The sequence below is a fragment of the Takifugu flavidus genome, chromosome 5, assembly GCF_003711565.1.
Source record: "Takifugu flavidus isolate HTHZ2018 chromosome 5, ASM371156v2, whole genome shotgun sequence".
Taxonomy (NCBI): Eukaryota; Metazoa; Chordata; class Actinopteri; order Tetraodontiformes; family Tetraodontidae; genus Takifugu; species Takifugu flavidus.
In genome coordinates, this window is record NC_079524.1 from 3,225,140 (window position 1) to 3,242,743 (window position 17,604).

The 17,604-nt window shown below is 47.6% G+C and overlaps 1 protein-coding gene across 5 annotated transcripts; it reads right to left on the minus strand.

Annotated features, from left to right (window-relative positions):
• Positions 1-231: 231 nt before the first annotated feature.
• rusc2 (RUN and SH3 domain containing 2) lies at positions 232-16,766 on the minus strand. 5 transcript variants are annotated; one of them, XM_057031956.1, is made up of 13 exons: positions 16,519-16,766; positions 9,145-10,875; positions 8,122-8,695; positions 5,255-5,917; positions 4,617-4,790; positions 4,320-4,490; positions 4,112-4,188; positions 3,761-3,935; positions 3,546-3,651; positions 3,407-3,453; positions 2,286-3,303; positions 1,939-2,079; positions 232-1,856 (listed from the first exon to the last, which is right to left on the minus strand). In XM_057031956.1, exons 2-13 carry the CDS (start codon positions 10,693-10,695, stop codon positions 1,652-1,654), a joined length of 4,902 nt encoding a protein of 1,633 aa, XP_056887936.1. In that variant the 5' UTR covers positions 10,696-10,875; positions 16,519-16,766; the 3' UTR covers positions 232-1,651. The 5 variants fall into 5 exon arrangements, with proteins under 5 accessions (XP_056887936.1, XP_056887932.1, XP_056887933.1 ...); XM_057031952.1 differs by having other exon boundaries at positions 4,599-4,790; positions 16,519-16,765; XM_057031953.1 differs by having other exon boundaries at positions 4,599-4,790; positions 16,321-16,765.
• Positions 16,767-17,604: the final 838 nt, after the last annotated feature.

Sequence of the window (17,604 nt, forward strand, 5' to 3'; positions counted from 1 at the left end):
AGTTGTGTCTGAGCTCGCTCATGAGGATCCTTTCACGCTGTGAACGCAACGTGACCCTTGGATGGTGTGTCTGGCCTCCACCTTTAAGGCTTTAGCGCCACCTGCTGGCAGAAAGAAGATGTGTCAGACGATGAACAGCTGCTGGTCTGTGGCACTGCTGAGGGGCGACTTAAGTGCTGCTGACTGCTCTCCAGATGTTCTTTGATGGAGGAACAAAAGACACGTGAGCCGTTTTCATTTGTGACCACATTTGTTAATTAACATCCATAGTAGATTTTGACAGTGTTGTACATACACTTCACTTAGTCTGGACACAGAGGAGCAGTGTCACGGATGTCGATGGCATGTACAGGCATGAGGAGAGGAAGAGGGACCACACCTTCTTCTTTCTCCTTGTCGTTCCTGAAGCAAATTTCAGCGGATCAAATCAAAGGCGAATCTGTCATCAAAGCCGTGAACCTCGGTTACTCTGAGTTTAGATTTGATGTTTCGTTCTAACCAATGAGCAGCGAACCCTCCACCCGCTGACGCGGCCTGCTGTCGTACATCTCGGTAATATTTATGTATAGAACTCTCTGACAGAAATCAATCATTGAAGCTTTTAAATATATTTACAGTTCAATGAAAGCAAGGTATTAGATCATTTAAATGAAATAAAATGACTGTACATGCTGTACAATAATGCAACAAAAAGAAAATTATAATTCTTTCCTATGTGCATTTTTTTCAAAAGTACACAAGCATTCATTTATATAATAAATGTACATTTCCATTAGCATTTTCATAAACTGCGATATTTGGATCTGGCACCTACAGTAGATACGCATAACACCGATTAAACTAGATCGTTTTGAATCTAAGGCCACATTTCATATCAGGACATATCACAGCACTGTCCACATGTTGGTCTTCACCTTTAAACCACAAAAAATATCATTGTTATATCTCTTTCTTAACAACAATTCAAGAAGCTCCGAGGATGTAAACCTGAATAAAATGGATAGCATAATAAAATTCAATGTGCAGACAAATATTAGGTCACTATGCCTCAAGTGTCCAACGGCATAATTGTCGAATTTATGCTGAGTTCAAGGCATAGATCCGTCAAAATGCAATGCAATACTGATAAATAGCCATTCACGCTGTTGGCTTTTCCTGGCTAGCCTTTGCTTTCGTTGGAAATGTTTCCCTGTTAGACGGGTCAGTAACAAAAGAGCTCGGCACGGGTAAGCATTTACAGGAGGTACCAAAAGACCGATGCGCACAGGTGCAGCCACGTGCATGAGTGTGTCCTCATTAAGAATGTACTCAAACACAACTGCAGAGGAGACGCTAGCGAGGTTACATAAAAGCAAGGTGCAGCTAACGACGGTAAATACTGTACAACTAACCTGTCCCTCTGTGAACAGACCTCTCTTACGCAGACGGGCCATATTCACACATGTAAGCAAAGACCACAGCTTCACGTAAGCGCATGTAGGAGTGTCTTTGGGTTTGTCTCTGGTCAGTTTTTTGGTTTTGGAATGGATGCATGCACACCTTTCTGGATGTCTCCTTGAAGCCGAGTGCATTTTGTGTCTATACATCTTCATCATGTTATCTTTCTGTATCATGTCTTGGTTTGTGTCCCTTTGGAGGATTAGCTTTCTCATCACTGTCCGTGTCCAGCAGAGTCCTGGCTCTCCTCCATGCTGTTGAGGGTGACATAGACGATAGGAACTAATCCCTTTACGGAGCCCCGGGAGCAGAGCAGCCAGTCCGGGTCGGCTTTGTGGAGAACCTGCATGACGTCCCCTTTGCTAAAGCTCAGCTGTCCTGGTTCAGTGGCGATGTGGTGGCACAATGCTCGGACGTCACTGAAGATAGATGATATGGAAGAAAAGTCAGTCAACAGTGCCACCTGCTGGCTGAATGGTCCTACGTAAAATATTAGCATACCGGGCTTTAGCTTTGGCTGGTGGTGTGGCTGGCACCGGAGCCGTCGGTGTGCTTGAAGGCTCTGTCTTTTTTCCAACTCCAATTGTCTGGGCCACATAGTCAAGAACGGAGCGATCCAGCGAGAGCCAGCCTGACGGTGCTCTGAGAAAGAGGAACGTAATCACGCGATAATGTTTTTTCACATGTTCTTTCTTCTCATGACATTGTTGAGCTCAGCGGGTGCTTTTGGTGAAATGTATAATATGTGAGGCACTACAGTATTCAGGCTAAAATGTTTTCTATACTGGATCAATGTTTTGCTTGTTATGACACCATCACCAACCTTTAACTTAAAACCCTGAGTTTACCTGGCTGAGGGACATTTAGTCTTCTCTTCAGCTCCATCCACTCTTGAAGGAGAACCACCAACTGCTCCAAAGAGCCTGCCCCAGCGCAGACCCTGTCCCTTCAGGTGGTTCTGCTCCTGTGCCGGAGCTTGATCCCCTGTGTCTGAAGCCTTCGGTGGTTTGCTCTCCTTCTCCTGGTGGATGATGGATTCTGGAGGGCTGCCCATCCAGGACAACCTCGCTCTGGATCCAGCAGACTCAGCGCTGGAGCTGCTGCTGCTGCTGCTTCTATACCCCTCCTCTTTTTGGCTTGATTCAGCCCCCTCCACTACTCCCTCTCTGGTGGGTGGCAGCTGGCTGTGCCGTCTCTCCAGTGACTTCTTCCTCTTCTCGTTCCTCACAAACTTTGCGCCGTCTGTGGACTGGTCGATGTAAACCTGGGAAGACTGCATGAGCTGGTACCACCATCCTGCCTGTTTCTCTTGTCGCTGCCGTCCTTCCCGAGCCACAGCGACCTCTTTGTTCTGCCCATCACCACCTTCTCCTTGGCTCTCTTGCCCAACACCTTTCACTCTCTGTGCACTCGCCCCCCTCTCCTTCCAGAGGTTACTAATCCCCGCCTCCATCAGTGTTTCTCTGCTAACAGGCTTGACTGGATTCCCTGAGGCTCCACCTCCCCTCGACCCAACGCCTTCCATCCTCGGCCATGTTCCCTCTCGTCTCAGCCCTGCCCTCTCTTTCTTCACCTCACTGCTCGGGACTCTCACTATTTCGCTCACGGTGGCGCTCCATCCTCTCATGAGTTGGAAGGTGGAGCGAGCGGACTGGTCCGACCTCTGACCTGCCGAGCAAAGCTGCTCCTTACGACGGAGCTGCTCCTGGCAATTTTGGAGGAGGTGCGGTTCGAAGAGCAGGTCCAGGTCAAACGGAAGGAGCGACAGAGGCTGGAGGAGAAGGAGGAGCTCCTCAAATAGGGGGTGACACCCCCCCTGTGACAGGGGGAGGAAACCCCATAAATTGTAGTGTGCTGCAATAATATCTGTGTGAGACAAAAATGCCGCGTTACAAAAAGGCAAACTCTCAAAAATCGCACTTAAAAACACTCCATGTTACTCTGAAGAAGCAAAAAGAATAAGTCTTACCATCGTGCGTGTAGAGATGACTAAACCAGAATTCCAAAGCCTTTAAGCTGAAAACACAAGAACAATTTTAACACTGTGGTTATGATTACAAGAAGGACAACAGCAGAAAAAAAAATGGGATGAGGAAACAATGGCTCACTTGAGCAGGCCGAAGATAAAGGAGTTGAGTCTCATGCTGTGGTTTGTGAGCTCAGAGTACTGGCTCACTTTAGAGAACAGGCTGTGGAGAGTACGCGTGGAAGGACCTGGAAGAGACAAACATCATTCTTATAAAATAGAAAATAAAGATATAAAGAGAAAAGGTGGTATGAAGCTGAGATCTGACACCACAGTAAACATCAACCGTGCTCTCACCCAGCTGCGTGGAGGCCTCCACCAGGCTCCAGGGCTGACATCGCCTCTGGCCAATGATTAGGTCCAGAACATATGGTTTCAGGCCGTCCTGCAGGACCTCATGGAGGGCCGGGCACAGGTACTTTAGGATGAGATGGCCCACATTGGGACTCACCCAGCTGTTCCCTAGTTTAGCCTAGAAAACGTGACATAATAGTAATCAACAAATCAGGAATCTGTGATGTGGAAAACCACAAAACGGACTCTTCATGACTCTTTTCCAGTTTAACATTCAGTACAAATCAGTACAAATCCCCAATAAAACGTTAAAAAGATTATCAGCCATCCATCAAATCCGCTGAGAGCTCCTACCTTCACATCTGGGTCTCTGCTGGTGCCAAAATGTGCCACAATCAAATCCACAGCTGTGTTCACGGCTTTCACCAAACCTGAGTTGAGAAAATACAAAGAAATAAAATAGGCCCGACAGAAGAAAATGCCTTTCTGCTTCATGTCGCCACAATTCCAATCAATCCCAAATCGGACCGTGAACTGGTGAAACCTCCAGAGCGAGCCTCACCTCTCTTCTGTGCCAGGTCCACAGATATGTGGGTCTTCGAAGAACCGCCGGAGGAGGAAGAAGTTGAAGCGTTAGGGGAAAGGCAGAACTCCTCCGGAGGTTTTTCAGTCAGAGAGAAGTAGTCCGGCTGGAAGTCGCCTAGGCTCTGCTGCAGCCTCCCCGACTGGCCCACTGGTGAGACAAAACCAGCATCAGCCCCACACGGAAGCACAGCAGCGTGGTTTCACATCATGTCCCCTCACAACCACACATCTGTCTCAACACTCAAATTATAGGCACCATTGAACTGGCCGACACCTTGGCCAAGAGGGGCTGGAGGAAAATCAAACACATTCCGTCTTGGCGGTCGTGGAAAACCTCCGCTTCTGTGTTCCAGGCTACTACTGTGACCCCCTGGGACCCTCTCTACCCCCAGAGGGTTCCTGCGACGGTACTCCCTCCATTTGAGAGCCTGTGGAGAGAGGTGGTGTGCTGTTGGGGAAGGGAGGTATTAGGGTTAAGGTCACGGGCCGTGTTGGGGGTGGCGGAGGAAATGGCAACAGAGAGGAGACGAGAGAGGTGAGAACACAAGGTGAGCGGAAAGGATGAGTCCATGCAAGAAGGGAGGGAAGAAAGAGAAAAGACAACAGTGAGAATGTGCAGGAGGTTCCCCTCAACAGCTCACACAAATGCAGCTTTTGCTCTCTAATCAAAGCAGGAAAAAACTGTTTCAGATTGATCCAGAGTCATTTCGATTAAAAGGGAAACAAACCACAAAAATAAGAACAGAATTCTCCTGATGTTTTCACCTAACGCCGGGTTTTGCACTCAAAATGACGGAATGAACACAGATAGTTGAAACTTTGAGCGGTGCTCTTTGATTCATGTAGTGATTATCAACATAATGTTGATATTAGCATTAGCGGAGAAAAATCCAGTTGCTTTTCACGACCTACCATTATGTGTTCTCCCCCCTGGTCCTGAATTTCCCCCCATGTGAGTTCCAGAGTCCAGACAAGCCAGCGGGCTGAGTGTATCACTGTCGAGCGCAGGCAAATTGGTCAGGGAGCCATGGTGGAAGCAGTGTCCGTGCACAGCTGGCAGCGTCGGCGGCACCATCCCTCTTTTAACCCCCAGTGATGGAGGTGGAGGGGTGGCTGGTAACTGGGATGGGCCCCTTGCATGCTTCCCCGTCACTGGGGTCTGCAGTGGGCAGGAGAGCGCATGTGACGCCTGAGGACTCGGGGTGCAGGTTGAGCACGTCGAAGAGCCGGTTCCCCCCTGGAGCCGCTCGGGAGAGTAGCTTCCGAGAGGGGAAGGACGAACTGAGCCAGGAGGGGGCGCTGCTGTAGCGGCAGATTCCTGACACTTGTGCATATTTTCTGTGACGTCCACACTGTCCGTCCCAATAGGAGCTCTGGGGTCAGAGCTTGAGCTGGATTGGACCTGCATCCCAGAGACCTGGCCTGTGGGCTGGGGAGGAAGAGGCTTTGGCTGTGGAGGCTTGGTGGCAAACTGATGGTGGAAAGTGAAAGGTTGGATGGGGAGAGTGGTCGGCCGCTGGTCCTTCCTGTAGCGGACCACTGTCAGGTGGGTGTCAGATGAGCTCGAAAGAACACCTGGATAGAGAGAATACATACAAGACTGTAGAACAAGTGCAATCAATGCAATGAGGGTTTATAAATATGATTAAAAATACTCTACTAAACTACTACTGCCTCAACACTGTAAAAAGCAGTGGGGTAGTTACTGAAGAGCTGTTATACTTAATAAGCAATAGATTTAACTGAATTGAAACCAAGATTAAAATCAACCTTTAGAAAAACATTTAAGGCATTTTTTTTCAGTTTGCTACAAAATGACATATTGAATTAATCTCTAATGAGTTAAAATGAGGGCAATTTAATAATAAGTGAGCAGAGAATTTTAAAATTGAATGAGCAACTGTTTAACCATGATTATTTCTTGTTATGCCCGATTAACTAATTCATCCAGGGTTAAACCTTTTAGTCTTAAACTACAGGAAGAATGATTATGGATAAACATAAAACTGCACAGTCATGAGCCATAAAAGCCGTCCATCTTTATCTCAGACAAGCAACCGACTGGTAAACAGCACTGACAGGCATACAGGCCCATGTGCACGTGTGCACACACGCGCCCACACAAAAACAAGTACACACGCGTACAAAGACACACGCACACAGACACATATTAGACCTGAGGCAATGCGTCAAGATGGACCCCAGCAGGGAGAATCCATTTCTGCTGTTCCATGTGTCGTTTTCTGTGTGTGTGTGTGTGTGTGTGTGTGTGTGTGTGTGTGTGTGTGTGTGTGAGTGTGTGTAAAGATCCAGAGCAGCGCATGACATGCAGAAGCCTGGGTGACGTCGGCGGTGTTGCACAAGCTGTTTGTCACCCTGAGCCATGCCCACCAAAGTCACCTGAGCTGGGTGCAGTGATGCTGTTTCACCAGCAGGGGGCGACGTACGGCTACTGTAAACCAGACAAGGATCGTTGGAAGCTGTTTCTCTGCTATATGTGCATCATCATCCCAGTAATGTTCCCTGCCCTCCACCCATTATTTTCTCCTCTCCCCATTTACTATGCGCTTCTCTCATCCTGCCTCCTCTTTTTCTCCTTTCACACAGAAATCCATTAGGCCTTTTCTGTGCATCTCTGCTGCTCCAAGCTAGCAGCATTAGTGAGAGAGCGGCTTTCTCACTGCTTTAAAGGGAGCTTGTACACTGCAGTGAAGCAGCTGACTTGAGTCAAATATGATGAATAATACATGAAGAGAGAAGCTGGATAACCTCTCATTATAATCATAACAGTCAGTCCTTAGCAGTTGTAAAAAAAAAACACGCAAGTTTTGTATTTCTGTGTGGGAAAAAGTTACAATAGCTATGTTACTATGTCATTAATAGTTACGGTTGAGTAAATGAATAATTGTCCCTAATTACCATCACTTAAAACATTGATCTGTGTGGTTTAGATTTAGTCCAAACCTTTCACTTGTCACGTTTCAGAAGCATTAACTGATGCAGAGCCGATTCCCATTTTAGGCTGTTTAGCCGAAATAATTAGTTTAACGACATCTGTGCAAGGAGATTTTCTCTGGGATTTAGGGTCAGGGAAACAGCTGGAGCTTTCTGGGATTGTCCACTATAGTAAACACAGTTTTCCCTGTTCCTGGTCTTAATCCATTGGAATTCCAAACATTCCCTTCTTATAGGTGTGTGTCCCTGTGTCTGTCGGCCTTTGCAGATACACAGCAAGCAGCTGGAGACTGACCTCAAGTTCCTGGTGGGCATGTCTCTACACACTGAATGTCAATCATATTTCTATAGATGTAGCTATATACGGCTGAGAATCGTTCCTATTCACAGCACCTTTCAGTGAAGTAATGAATTAAAAACAAGGTGACAGCGTATGTTCACGGCTCCCTGTCCCTGTTTTAATCAACAATACGGCGTTCTTCATGGCGATGCAGGGCTCAGCGGGAGGTTTCTCTGCACCTTTATGTCTTCTCTAGGCCGATTGTTATTCAGAACATGCTTGACCTACTTCTATCCTTACATACCATGTAAAGACGGGCCCTCTGCATCACCAAAGACCATACTTGTGTGCTTCGAAGCGACCCAACAAACTGTTTTTTGTATATGTGGAAGACTGCAGGTCATAAGCTTACAGCCCCAAAAAGGCACGCGCTTGACTGCAGGATCTCCCGACACACTACTTTTTGTTAATGTACTCATTTATTAATTTATCCATCCTCTACCCAACATCTTGAGACTGTACTCTGGTTAAATAGGACGTGTACCTTCGGCCCTGTTCTCCACATCGCGCTGTCTCTCGATGCTGCCCTGACTGTAACATCTGGTAAAGGGTGTGGGCGTCACGCTGTGACCTTCAGCCTCCACGTGTTGCTCCAGGATCGGCGAGAAATCAGCGGAGGAGTGTGACTGGGCGGAAAAAGTGGAGGAGAAAGGGTCTGCCGCCGCCTTCATTGACGGGGATGCCGGGGCCCCTCCGTTCCTGCGTTTGCTCCTCGCAATCTCTGCGAAAGAGGTGACCCGCGGGGGCGGAGGCGGGGCCTGAGCGGCGCCCTCGCTGAGCCGCACGGGGCAGCTCAACATCCGCTCCAGAGATCCCAGCCGAGGCGACGGAGACTTGTCCAGGTTGCGGTCGTAGCTGCGAGAGCGAGGACGACTTCCAGAAGAGGTCCCTTCTCCGACGGCACAGCGGCCGACCAGAGGTGGCGAGATGTTGACGTACACCTGACCTTTCATCACAGCAGGAGCAGCTTCAGTCCCAGCGGCTAACTGCTGTTGACCTTTCCTGTTCTTCTCCTCCTCCTCTTCATTTTCTCCATCACCGTTGTCGTCATCATCAGACTGCATAAAGAGAAACCAGGGCAAAATTAAATAGCAAAACTCTCCACACCCCCCGAATCGTAGAGGTCCAAGTATTGAAAAGAACCTTCAGACCTGCACTGAAACAAAAACCTTCGTTCATTTCAGGGGACACTTGCTGAGGGATGGAAACGGTCACGAGGTCTGATGACAAAAATAATCCCGCTGCGTGATATCAGATACCACCAGACAGTGACTGGGGTCAGAAACGATCCCGCACCACAGATGAATCCACCCTCGCCGTCAGCATCACGGGATCCTTAACCCCGCCGTGACCGACTTCCCTGTGATGCATTTGCATCTCCACTTCCTACCTAGATTATTATATTTGTTTCATATCTGGTCTATGCAAACATTTTTAATGCATTGTCTGAAAATGAAATGCCGTGTGAGTTTATTTTACTCCGTGGAAGGCGGGGCTCCTTACTCACCCTAATGGAGCCTCGGTTTCCACTTTCCTCCTCGTCCTCGTCAGCCTGCTGCCTAAACAGGAAGTACTCACTGGGCTGCGTCGGTGTGGGGCTGCTTTTGCTGTGTTCATCCGAGCAGCTGTTGACCGACGAGCCGGCGGGACTCGGAGAAGACTGGGATGAAAGATCGCAGGTGACGAGCTTGTAGTAGTTCTGCGTGGCGACGACCAGGCGAGCCTGACTCTGCAGACACGACGCCAGGTCTCCAGAGGACTCCGAACACAGAGGGTGGTAGGAGTTACAGTTGGCATCCAGGTCAAGAGCGCCTTGGTGCTCCGCGGCACAGGAGCAGGTGGAGGAGGTGGACAAATGGGGTTCGTTAATGACCGGGAAGGTTGTGTGTTGTTGTACGTGGGGGGGTTCGGTTGGAGAGGTGTGCAGGTCCAAATAGAAAGCCCCTTTGGTTGTGTGTTGCTGATTTCCAGGTAGATCAGAGATGGAAGAGGTGCAGGAGGGGTCAGTGGAGCTGTTGAGGTTGGTGAGCCCCGACGCTGGCGCCTTCTCCGGGACGCTGTTGTTCATTTTGCTGTAAATGGCACTGAAGTTCACGAGCACGCCGTCAGAGCTGTTGCAAGAGGAGTCGCTGGCGTAGTCCTGCTGGCTTTCTGAAAAGGGCTCAGAGAAGGTCTCGGGGAAGTGCTGAGGGTAGTTCTGAGACAGAGCGCAGCAGGAGCAGTGCTGGGTGGACGAGCTTGAGGAGTACGAGTCCATCTTGCTGCTTCTTCCACACCTGATGGAATGATCTTCATCTTCTTCGTAATCGCCCCAGTCGTGCTCCGCGCAATCCATGGACATGTTCGAGCCGCTGCTGCCGTGGCGCCGCTGGACATCGATCTCCGCGATGTCCTCTAGGTCCTCAAAGTGGTTGGACAGAGCAGAGGAAAGGCCTCTGAGGGACTCCCGACTTCTTCCACTCAGTGAACTGTGCAAAAGAAAGGGCTCAGGTGTAAACCTGAGATCATGTAAGTGAAAAGAAGCCATCCCATCCTCAAGAGCTGAGCTAGCGTCACTGTGGAGGTGAAAGGAGGAGTCTTCAAGGTAACCGCTGAGGTTGTCACCATCTGCATCTTCCTCTTCGCCCCCATCATCATCATGACTCAGCAGGAACGGATTGTGACGGAAAGGGTTCCTGTTCCTCGGCTTGGCTCTGGGTAACGTGTGAGCTGTAAGCAGCTGGTCCTCTGAATTACTCGAGGCGAAAGAAGAATCATCGCTTGTAGTGCTGCCACCTCTCCCGCCGCTCTTCTTCCCTCGATCTCTGCTGAAAGGGGCCCAAACTTCACCGGAGGTCTGAATCAGGCTGCCGTACAGCGGAGCCTCTCGTTGGAGGACATCTCTCTCGGGAAGGGAGGTGGTGCGGCTCAGTCCGAGGTTCCCAGGTGGGCTAAACGGGTTGCTCCTCTTCAGAGAGGCTCTGGCTTCAGCATTTCGAGCAGCTGAGACCTGGCAATGCACCAGGGGGATATGATGCACGATCAAGGTCTCGCCAGACAACTTTGTGGGGCTGTCCATTGTCCAGAAGAAGCGGGTGGGTGAGACCAGAGCAGAGGGATGCCCTGCGTGGGTGGAGGACGACGGGCCTTGTGCTGCTGGACGTATTCACGCTGTGCTTGCTGGGTCTAGCGCTGCAGGGCTGCCGGGGATGTGGAAGGAAAGGTCGGGAAAGTCGACGCCATGATCGGAGCGGTACATCTGCAAAATAGGAGCAGACAGAGAGGCGGGGTGTTATTAAAATCAGGCAGGAAAAGTTTCTTATTAAGCATCGAGTAACTTGAAATGACGTGCTACTTTTATTCCCTGCCCCCCCCACCCCCACACACACACACACAAACACGCTACAGCTGACACTTAAACAAGACTCTGAGCTCATCGTCATACCTAACCCAAAATAAAAGAATCACAGAGCCACAAGACACCAGCAACTGCTCTCACACACATGCTTGATTCATGCACTGTCCAAATATAACACACAACCTGCAGATGAGGAATCACCATCTGCTCATGCATCACACTGTGGTCTGTAATTTAGGCAGTTAAAACGACCGTATGCAGCATACTGATAAAACCCAGAAACCCTGCATGATGTGTCAGGGTGCAGTAAAAATTACCCAGACAATTAGCAGGTTCGTTGTAAGCAAATCTGGCTGTTTCTCACAAACAGAAGGAAACAGACTCGGTATAAGCAATTGTAGCCACTTTAATCTGCAGAGAAAATCATTTTAAGAATGATAAAAGGAGCTGGATTAGCAGTGCAATTGGCCTCACATCCTCTTCTCAGTGGCTGATGACCTCGACCAGACTAGCGCTGACAAAGACTTGGTGTAATCCCTGTATTATGGATCCTTATCAAAGATAATTCTCCATGGATTTGGCTGATGAAAGCTCTTCTTTACTTGTACTTTTACCTCAAATATTTCTGTAAATGGCCAGAGGGGAGAGAGAAAGAAAGGCGAGGAAAGATTTCCAGACACGAGCATAAAAGTGGAAAAATTGGCAGAAAATGAGCCTGAGAAAACAACAAATGCAACCACAAATAACAAGAAGCCAAGCGGCCAACAAGCACACTTAGAAGTGTTGCTCCATGATCAATATTACATCTTTTTTTTGCCAATATAGATAAGGGCCATCTGAGGCCACTGACTGGGTGCAAACGCAAACACTTGTACGATGCAACAGGATTGCAAATACACAGACAAGTGACCCATTAAGGGGGGGCAGATTTCCCTCTGTGGAAGGTTACAAACCGTAACTCTCAACCTTTCAGATCAAAAACGGCCCAATCTAAAGTAACCCTGACGTAGCTGTAAAGCTCTCGCCCGTTTTTTGTCATTTAACAGAAAGAGATTCAACTCATATATCAAAGTGACATCATGGAGGACGTCAATGACGTCATGTTAGGCAAAATAAGCTAAAACGACTCAAATAAAGGCGGTTTCTGTGGCTCATCTGCTGCTTTGACTGTGAAGAGGTGGTAAAAGGTAAATACTTGTAAGACTAAAACAAATCCTGAAAGTCTGATGGTTCCCGAAAGTGCAACGTGCAAGAAAAAGATTCCACAGAGAGTCCCAATGACGTTTAGCCAGAATTAAAGCCAGACAAGGGAAACTAAAATTAGTTTAAGAGATTAGCCACAGGGTCAGGCTGGCTGGGTTATGTAACCTATGCTCAGACCAAACAGCTGATGTTACAGCTGGCTTTGGTTTTTTTAAATACATATTGTCCTGATATTGCTGCACTATTATGACTGCAGAGCAGAAGCTGCAAAGCTAACTGGCTTCAGCTGAACCTCAGTCAGATCTGGCAATTAATAAATAAAAGGACACAACCTCAAAAGATGTTGGGTTTCTTTTAAGCCCTAGTTTTTTATTTCCTCGTTCGGCACTTTACATTCTTTAACCACGAGATCACCGTTTACTTCATTGTCTAGATCCCAAGCTGTATGACTGCGGACCAGATATTAGTATTCAAGACACACAGAGATTTAAACTGGGAAACTCCAAACTTGAATGGGACCACTGAATAGCCAGTATGCCCCCCCCTCCCATTATGTCCAACCACCCTGTGAGAAACATTCCATCTTCTGAAGACGCAGAGGAATAATCAGACTTGTTCCTGAACATTTATTACACACTTCCCTGAAGGAACCGCACACAGAAAGATGTAAAGATTGGGCTCTTCTGCTTTGTCTAAGTAGGTCGGCTTCCAGAGAGGGCGCTCACCAACACCCACCACTGAGACCTGTTATTAGCAGGTCTGCAGGAGACGGCAGCAGGCGAGGGGTTAACAAGAACCAGCGGCTGAGCCAATCACGTTTCCTTTCCCACGCAACATCAGAAACCATAGCTACAGCATCAGCCAGTCAGGGAGAGCCATGCTGCAGGAGGAATCAGGAGGAATCAGATGAAGGAGCCAGCAGGGAAGTGATCCGAGCAAAATCAGTAGTCCAGGCAACCTGGCTCCAAATAACAGGTAAACAGAAGGATGGGACGCAGATGAACCCAGAGAAAACCCAGATGAGGGAAAGAAACCGGGTTCCTTGACAGCGCTGTCCGCTTCCATCTGACAGGGGGCGAGAAAAGGGAACTATTTATAAACCTCACACACAAAACGTGGGGGAAAGGGGAAGGAAGAGCGTAACAAAGGACTTCCTCCATCTTATTTTATCACGACTGACGGCTGACTTGTTGACCTGCAGTTCCAGTGAAGCGTGTGTGTGCATGTTGCTCAGGAAATAACAGCTCCTTTTGATTTACACACATTCAGCAGGGCTTTAAACTGATAAACAACACACTGGAATCAATGTGTACAAAACTGGAAATGAATGTCATTAATTATGCTTATATATTATATTAATTATGCTACTGGAATGACGGCCGGTGAGTTACCAACTGTAGACTGACCCTCCAGCGGCCGGCTGTGGAGGTAATTACGCTTAATTAAATTAGGAGTGATTCTAACCTTGACCTTGATTGCAGTAGATTTAGAGAGTCGCTCCCCTTTTCCCCTCACCTGTCCTCCAGCCTGACCCGAGCGTGAAGGCTCTTGCGTAACAGTTAACCTGTACGCTGCCGCCACTCAGAGCTACTGATGTTAGCCATCATGATCCAGCGCCCCCCCCATCACCGTTCTACGTACGTATTCGGCGTCACACATCTTTACTCCCTTCTGCCTCCATCACTGTCTCTGCTGCTCTTTGCTGTTCATTGTTGGAGGCAGATGGATCCAGGCTGACTCAACATTCTATAACGCTAATCCCTTTGGGACAGCTCGGTGATGCCCCCCCCCCCCCCCCCCCCCAGCGTATATGCAGGGCCTGTTGCTGCTACAATGGACCATTTATCTGGTAGATCTTCTTCATCAAGATGAATATTTCTGCCAGCACCTCTGGAAGCACAGAAATCATCCTCGGTTGCATCAGACTTAAAGTCTGCTCATACTAAAGATGGAGGCAGTGTTGACGTTAGTTCATCTTCAGGTCCAAACTTGGATTTTCATACATAGTAGTTTGCTTCGCTCTCCCTATAATTTCCAAAGTGGTTCCGGTCCTCACCGACTGGTTTCACAAGGCTGGCCTCAGTGATCCGTGGCCCACATATCGATCGTGTCCCTGCGGCTCTCGCTGCTCTTTAATACTCAAATAAATGTGCACAGATTCCAGACACAGGCGACATTCATCAGCACAGCATTTTGCACATACTGTGCTCTCAAGCAGTCGCATCAGTGGATGTTAATCAGGGAGGCGCTGCAGGCAGGGAGCTGTGTGTGTGTGTGTGTGTGTGTGTGTGTGTGTGTGTGTGTGTGTGTGTGTGTGTGTGTGTGTGTGATAGACCTGCAAAAAGAAAGCTCCACACAGACAATGCCCCTATTTATTTCTGGCCAGACCTAGTGGGTCAGAGCCAAGGCCCGACACTGTGACATCCCTCTGATAACAAAGCCAATCAAAGCCAAGTATTTGATGGGAACCATCGCTGGCAATGACAGCAAAGCAAACTAAAGTCTCAGTTTGGCTGAATCCATCATGAACCCTGAGAGAAAACACTCATTATGTTCACCGAAATGACACAAAGGATCTCCTGGTCACTGATACGATCACGACTGATTCATCTGACAATCGATTCTATAGCTGATCAATTAATCCTGCATCCAAGAGGGAAAAACACAGGCATCAAAGCCAATTAATAAACTACATTTGTAACTGTTGCGTCTTGCTAGCTTGCTTAGAGAACTAGACAGATATTCTCTATTAAATGGAAACTGGATGATAGAAAACTGGCACTAAAATTATTATCTTTAAACTTTGTGGGAGCTCTAAAACACTTTGAACTATACAGCACATGAAAAGACAGTAAATATCCACATCCGGCAGGCCCACAGGCCTCGGTTATGTAACACGGGACAGATTCCAGGCGTGAGAAGGGCAGCGGAATACAGAACAAGCCTGTCGCCTGACAGGCTGAGACGGTGGTGTTTCTGACTGCTGCTGAGCCCGGTTGAAAACTGGACCCAGCAAACCTTCATTAATTTAAGCTGATGCGAGAAAAGGCTCCGATTTATACAGGCAAAGCCTGGAATTGAATTAACTCCTATACATGGAGCGCTGCAGGCAGGGATACACTCTACACAGCTGAGACCATTCACACACACACACACACACACACACTCATGGACAGTCCGGAGTCTCCCATCAGCCTAATGAGCATGTTTTTGATTTGTGGGAGGAAACTGTAGCGCCTGGAGAAAACACACAGACAATAAAACATGCAAACATTACGCAGAAAGGCTCCAGCCAAGAATCTTCCTGGGAGACAAAGGGCTTAAAAACCATCCATCTGACCTAATGCAACTTCTCCAGCATGACTCTTTCTGTCCTATTCAATTACTGCCAGTCATACATAACAGTATGTGTTTGGTGTTTTGTTTTTTTAAATTAAAGTAATTGTATTATTGCAATAAGCACGAGGAAAAACAGCACAATGGTGCTTTTATTGTTATTCCTCTCCTACAATTTTAAGTTGTCAATAAAAAATGTTGAGGGGAACAAGGCAGTGTTGTTTGCAGCAGACCAAGCTGCAAATTGTAGCTGAAAACAATCAAACTACCCCTACACAATAAAGGTCGGGTGTGAGCTCACGTCCCAATGACGGGTGACGTGCTCTAAATCTCAATCCGCACTGCGGTTGCTGCAGAGACAACTAGTCCCCACTATCACCTATTACAACATTTTACCTTGAAAGTTAGTATCTGCGTTGTTTTCCCAGCGTTTTCGTTTCAATGCTGACTAACATGCTAGAATTCCTAGACACTGAATAGTTCAAGCGTGTCGCAGAGTAGTTATGCTTTTATTTTTTGATTTCGGTCAGCGGAAGTAGCGTCTAGTCTGCGGCCATTGACGCTGATGGTGTATCTGTTTTTTGTCCATTATTTTTAAAAACAACAGCTGCTAAGGCTGCATATTGAACAGTCAACGCAGTCCAGCATTAAATAAGATCAGTAAAAAGAAAAGTGTCGCCTGTATCCATCAAACGTGCACGTCTTTTTACCCTCTCCATGATGAAAACATCTCCGCTTTTGTGCCACCGCCGCTATAATAAAATCACGACCACCGCCAGTCTGGCTGCCTTTTTCTTCATTCCTTACTTTGGACGAAAAGCATCTGGGCGTTTAAGACGGAAATGGGCCGAGGAGAAGACAGTATCCCGCACAAGATGAGGCTGCGTGCTTCCCGTCATGACCGAGCGAGGAGGCATCTTTTCTCCTTCTCTCCGCCCGCCTCCGTCGCTTCGCATCCCGCTTCGCCCAAACGACGCCAAGAAAATCCCGATTCCTCTCACTCACCTTGTCCCCGCCTGTCGACAACACGCCTCGTCCCGATTTTTAAAAAGGCCAAAGTGGCTACAGATGGCAGAGCTGGTGGTATTCCTTGACGTGCGGGAATATCGTTGTTGGGAGCGACTGCGGGACCAAGCGCGGCGGTGCGTCGCCGGATGGGCGGAGTGGAGCCGTGCGTCAGCCTGAGGTCACACTCTGGTCCCACACCGGATTATCTAAACCTGGGTGGGACGGCCGCCACTCGTTGAACCATTATCCTCGCCTAGAATCCAATTTAGCTCTAAAGACTTCAGAGGAATGACCAGAACTACACACACTGCCGTCCACAAACAGCACCGTGCGCTGAGGGCACCTTTGTGGACAAAAACGAGGGAAGACTTTAGAAAAGGGAGTCAATTAAAGCCAATAGTGGGTAGATTATACAATCTAAATTAATAAAGCCAGTAAATAATAGTTCCGTCCACGTCAAGATGGCCTTCTTGGAAGAATAATACGATGCACAATGGAGGTGTTAAAACCAAAAAATAAAGTCTAAACATCACATAACAATTTTTTTAAAGTTTAGTTTTCTTTTACCTTGAAGCAGGAAGACGCCGTTGTGTAAATTTTATAAATTAAACGTACATAACAGTATTTCTTTTAAGACAAAGTAGATTCTCTAATGCTTGTATGATGTGGGCGCCACCTGCTGGTTGGATTGTGTTACTACACGTATAAACGTTTATTACCTACGTTGCATAAAATGACAGTTGTGCAGTTGTGTTGGTGTAAATTACATTCAATTAGCAGCAAATACATAAAAAATAAATAAATTACTGCAAGTCTTTGTCCTGAAAAATGTAACTATTGATTGATATAGTTTAAAAATAAATAAACTGGATAAATCATGGTGGGATATTCGTATTTACACCACTAGATAGCAGTATTTACTAGGGTAGGGTACGGAATTCGACGTCTGTTCCAAAAGTAGCCATTACAAATAATTTTTTGCCACACGATTAATATCAATACAGCATAAACTGGAAGATTAACGGCTTTTCCCGATCTTGATGATTGTCTGAACAGACCAGTCTTCTGGCCTACACCTGAGCC

Excerpts from the sequence above, each read along its gene's own strand:
- rusc2 (XM_057031952.1), bottom strand. The coding sequence starts at position 10,695 with ATGGACAGCCCCACAAAGTTGTCTGGCGAGACCTTGATCGTGCATCAT. Across the intron at positions 4,491-4,598 it reads AGGTGTCGGCCAGTTCAATG|TGGGCCAGTCGGGGAGGCTG; the intron begins GTGCCTATAATT and ends TTGTCTCACCAG. Across the intron at positions 3,936-4,111 it reads GCAGAGACCCAGATGTGAAG|GCTAAACTAGGGAACAGCTG; the intron begins GTAGGAGCTCTC and ends CACGTTTTCTAG.